Below are 4,819 nucleotides of genomic sequence, written 5' to 3'. Positions count from 1 at the left end.
ATTGTTTATTCTTTTGTTTAATGTTCCTCTGATGTCTTTTAGACACCGATTCATTATTTCGAGGCTCATATAAACACAAATCTGAATAAATAGTTTTATTTGTTAGATTTTACACATAATCTGAGAAAACCTCTTAAACAGTTTCCGTCTTTGAGCTAAATTAAATGTAATAATCTATAATCAATCTACGAGCTGTATGAAGACAACACACGACACCAAACAGTCATTCTTTAAGCAAAACAATATTTATATATATATATAATATATATACTTCAAAGATCTCTGAAGGAATTAGTATCAAACAATGATCTGCTGCGTTACATTCTGATTGAAGCCCTTTTTGTTTAGAATCTTTTCAAAAGAATTAAAAATGAAAATAAGAAATAAGAAAAAGAAAAGACGCCGTCAAACGGCAACAAAGAGAAAACATTTAAATTAAAAACAAATCAACAAAACCCCAAAACACTGGATGACCTCTTCTTCAGCCGTCACAATACAAAGTCTCTTCTTCTTCTTCTGGAGTTTTCAACAAGCAGAGGAAAAACAGGAAGTAAGTGGACCTTTGAGTTTATCCAAGACGAAGAAGTTCAGCGTCAACAAATCACATTGGTCGCCTCCGTTGTTTTCATGCCGTTGACTTCCATTAGTTGTCATTTCTTTCTTAATATTTCTGAAAATGGAGACGGATGTGATGAAGCTCAAGACCCTTTAACTTACTCTAATTTAGACCACAGACTTCCATCAGGTGGGATTCTATCTTTTAGATGTTTTAGTGAAGAAAGTGTTTGACTAACATAGTCGTACATTCTGTCATCGTGTCACTTATGCATGAAAATAATAGTGAAATAAATGGTTCCCCTCTTTGTGGCCTCCAGGCTAATTTCACATTATTACAACTTCCTGGTCCGTCACGTGATGTCATCACGGCCCAAAGAGACCTTTACCCATTGACTTACATCGACTTAGATTGAGGATAATTACATTGTTGAGGTGAATCAACTTCCCACTAAAAAACAAAAGAAGATCCCGTATTTAAATATTCAGGTCCTGGACCGAGGGGGCGGGGCTAAAGGAACCACCGTCGTTCTTCGCTACAGAGAAGTGAAGAACGACTTTATTAAAGAAAGAAATATGACGTCAACAGTGAGAATTGAAAAGATAATTCTACACGTCGAGAAAGTCAAAAAGCAAGTTGATACAAATCAGCTTCGTTCAAAAAGTCTTTAAATCTACAAATCAGTTCAACTAAACATGTTCAGATTAAATAAACATAAAATGTTTTTCTTTCCGTTTCAGATTGAAGCAGACGAACGATGCGTTCACAGGCTCTCAAAAAAGTCGGCCACATGAACTGTAGTTAAATCCGTAAACCACGACAGTGAATCTGTGTGTTTGAAGCTTTTTCTTGTTTTACTTTAATTATTAATTCTGTGTTTCTGAGTCTGAGCTCCAGAAAGAAAAACAACTGATTTAGTCTTTAGTCTAACTGTGATTCCTCCAGTTTATTTAACAAATCGAACATCAGCTGACCTCCATTAAAGGAACAAAATAAAAAATATAATGCTTTTAGCTGCTGATGTGACAGGAGGAAGATCTGATCATAACTGTACAACAAACACTAATTAAACCCAAAACCTGACAAAAAAGAAAGATTAAAAGATGAAGATTTGTGTTAAAAACATCCACCAGAGCTCCGCCAGTAAAAACTCAATTAAAGTCATTGTGTCAACTTTGTTAAGTGCAATCCTTCATCATCATCGTCGTCGTCAGTATAAAGGACAGCTGGTTAGTGATCTTGTGTTTTTTTGTTTTCATCAATATTAAATCTATAAAACTAAAAAGATTAAAGAAAAGAAAACGATCCCTTTTACAGTTCACGGTCAAAAACCGTAGAGAAACATCTGGAGCTGCAGATGTTTGATGATGAGCCTCCACAGTGTGCTCTTATCTTACAGTTGATTTGTTTACTGTACATGTTGTCTGTTACCAAGAGAAGAGAATAATCGTATCTTATATTCCAGATCACCTCAGAAGAGTTTCATTCCAAACATCGACACTGAAACGTGAGATTAAAATAATCAACATCAAACATCCTGAGAACGATGTGAATTAATATTCATGACTTAAACGACACTTAAAGAGACAGTTCACCCGAAAATGTATCAATCACCTTCACAGGTTGATTTGGCGTCAAATCAATAATTTTTACTCTTCTAAGCAGATTATTATTTTACACTTTTGGGATGAAAATACTGCAGATTTCATTTTGTGTCACACGATGAATCTTAAACAGTTAAACAGCAAATAATCCGTTGTTTTGGTCCGAGAAGAAAAAATAATAATCACTAAATGAACTATTTGCTAATTCAGGTTTTTGCTCCAATGTGACTTTTCAATCGAGTAACCTTTAACGATGCAAACAAGAGAACGAGATGTGAGGAATGAAACTCTTCAGTCAGCAGGAAGAGAAACTACAGTCGCCTTCTTCAGTTCCTGGATCAGCGAGCGATCACACGACCCACACACGTCACATGACACACACACGTCGCATGACACACACACGTCACATGACAACACATGGAAAGTGTAGGAGAAGAAGCTGTAGTGCTGCAGCATAAAGGAGGCGGAGGGGCGGCCATGTTGGCTGGAGTTGGTGAGATTACGCAAGAGTTCAAGGCACGAGGATGGGCGCGTTTGTTTTGTGACACAAGAGGGGGGAGGAGTCACTGACTGGAACATTATGATGGAAGAATAGATCATGTGATGACGTTTGCTTTTCATTCACTGGAGGTCCTCTGCTCTCTCCTCGTTCACATGAAACTTTATTTTTAACCCTCAGACTGTTAATGTCGACGTGTTTTTGTTTTTCAGGACGTGGCGGCTTCGCTACGAGTTAAAAAATAGTTAACGGTGTCACCGCGTGTCATGTGACGAAGAACAAACCAATCACAGTCTTTTCTTAAATAGTCTGCAGTGAACATGTGGAGGAGAAGTTCATCATTTTAGTGGAAGAAGACTTTATAGAGATCTTTACACCATGTGACCTACTGCTAAATTACCTCAAACTCCTCCTCCTCATCCTCCTCCTCATCATCATCATCATCATCGCAGCCTGCAGGTTTTGGTTAATTAGCACCGTGGATAAAAGGTTGAAAACCTTTTTGAATGTCTACTTACACTATTTTTTTAATTGTTTTTTTAGCTCCACTAAACCTGTAACTATAACGCACTTCACTTCACTTCACTTTCACGCACTTCACCAACCGTCTCTCTGTCTCTCACGCGACGTTAAAGGCAAACGGTAGAGTTAGGTTTCTTTTGGGGTGGGGGGGGCTGAGAAGAGAGTCAGCTGATTTGTCAGAAGCAACAGGAAAAGCTCTGCGTTTAGCATAATATCTACATTTTGTTATTTATATTAAAAAGGGATCTTGACATTTTTGCTGGTGACGATTTTACAAAAATAGATCAGAAAAATACCGACTTCTACAAAACAAATAAAAAACACCGGAAGGACAGAAGAGATAAAAAGGTCAAACATTTGCTTTTTCCCCGCAGAAATAACAAGCAATCACCCTGTGTAGGTCCGGAGGAAGAGGAAGAGGAAGAGGTGTGTTTTCTCATTAGCACCATTGTGTTCTGTAGTGACTAATTGCAGCCCAATCAGGAGTCAGAAGAGTTCTGCTGGTCGACCAGTTCATTCCACATTTCATTGTTTCAGGAAACATCGTGATGCTGCGATTAGAGGAAGAAGTGAAATATTTTTTGGTTTTGACGTGAATAGATGAATAAATCCTCCGCGAGGAGAAGGAAACAGGTGTAGAGCGTAGAGGGGGGGAGGACCTCAGTCGCTGCTGTCGTCTTCGTCGTCGTCGTCCGACAGGTTGTTGAACTTTGACCCCAGCCGGCTGAAGGAGTCCGAGTGCGGCGCCAGCCCCCCCGACGTCAGCTGCAGGAAGCAGAACTCGCAGACGCGGACGGGTTTGGACGACTGGCTGGGCAGCAGGTGCTTCTTCTCCGAGCACGGCCCGCACACCACGAAGCCGCACTTCCTGCAGTGGTGGCGCCGGCTGACCGGCGTGAACTTCACCTTCTGGCAGCGCATGCACACCGTGGCCTCCGAGTCGGGCACCCACACGGCGGCGTGCTCGCCCGTCGGCGCCTTGCCGCTCTTCTGCAGCAGGTCCTCCACGCACTTCCCGATGTGGTTCATCCACTCGGACTTCTCGGTGGCGGTGGCGGCGTAGACAGCGAAGGACTTGGTGGGGGTCTTGATGAGCCAGCCGTTGCGCAGGTCGCCCTCGTCGGGCACCGTGGCGATGGTGACGCTCTCTAGCGGGATGATGTGCTGCTTGTTGTACTTCTTCTTCTGGATCACGATGTTGCCGTAGACCAGGATGTCGTTAAAGAGGAAGAACTGCCGCGCTTTGGGCTTCTTGCGGCACAGTTTGGTGAGGACGCCCTCGCCGATCAGCACGCGGCCGGGGATGACGAGCGGCTGGCCGGCGGCTCCGAAGCAGCCCTCCACCACCGCGATGCGCTTGGAGTTGGCCTCGCTGTTGGCTAGCCGATCCACCATCTTCACCTCAGCTGCAGGAAAGCGGAGACAGGGAGAACACTTTGAGATTCATAGCGTTAAATCTCAAACCGCTTCTTTCATATCTAATCAACCGTTAAATGAAGATGACATGGAACATGAAGAGGCTTATTGTGCTGCTGTGTAAATTAAAGCTATTAAAGCTGAAAACATCTATCGACATAAAACATTTTCATATTTTTGATTTGACTGCATCGTTATTTTTATATATATATATATATATAT

General features: G+C 41.7%; 1 protein-coding gene across 1 annotated transcript; it reads right to left on the bottom strand.

Moving 5' to 3' along the window:
• Positions 1–226: 226 nt before the first annotated feature.
• On the bottom strand, positions 227–4,744 carry plekhf2 (pleckstrin homology domain containing, family F (with FYVE domain) member 2). Its single transcript, XM_031840081.1, has one exon. It carries the CDS (start codon positions 4,574–4,576, stop codon positions 3,842–3,844), a length of 735 nt encoding a protein of 244 aa, XP_031695941.1. The 5' UTR covers positions 4,577–4,744; the 3' UTR covers positions 227–3,841.
• Positions 4,745–4,819: the final 75 nt, after the last annotated feature.

The sequence above is a fragment of the Anarrhichthys ocellatus genome, unplaced genomic scaffold (genome assembly GCF_004355925.1).
Source record: "Anarrhichthys ocellatus isolate YVR2014 unplaced genomic scaffold, GSC_Weel_1.0 scaffold2279, whole genome shotgun sequence".
In the NCBI taxonomy this organism is placed as follows: Eukaryota; Metazoa; Chordata; class Actinopteri; order Perciformes; family Anarhichadidae; genus Anarrhichthys; species Anarrhichthys ocellatus.
This window is presented reverse-complemented; position numbering and strand designations above follow the sequence as displayed.

Bases quoted from the DNA above. Each gene is read 5' to 3' on its own strand.
- plekhf2 (XM_031840081.1), bottom strand. From the start codon at position 4,576: ATGGTGGATCGGCTAGCCAACAGCGAGGCCAACTCCAAGCGCATCGCG.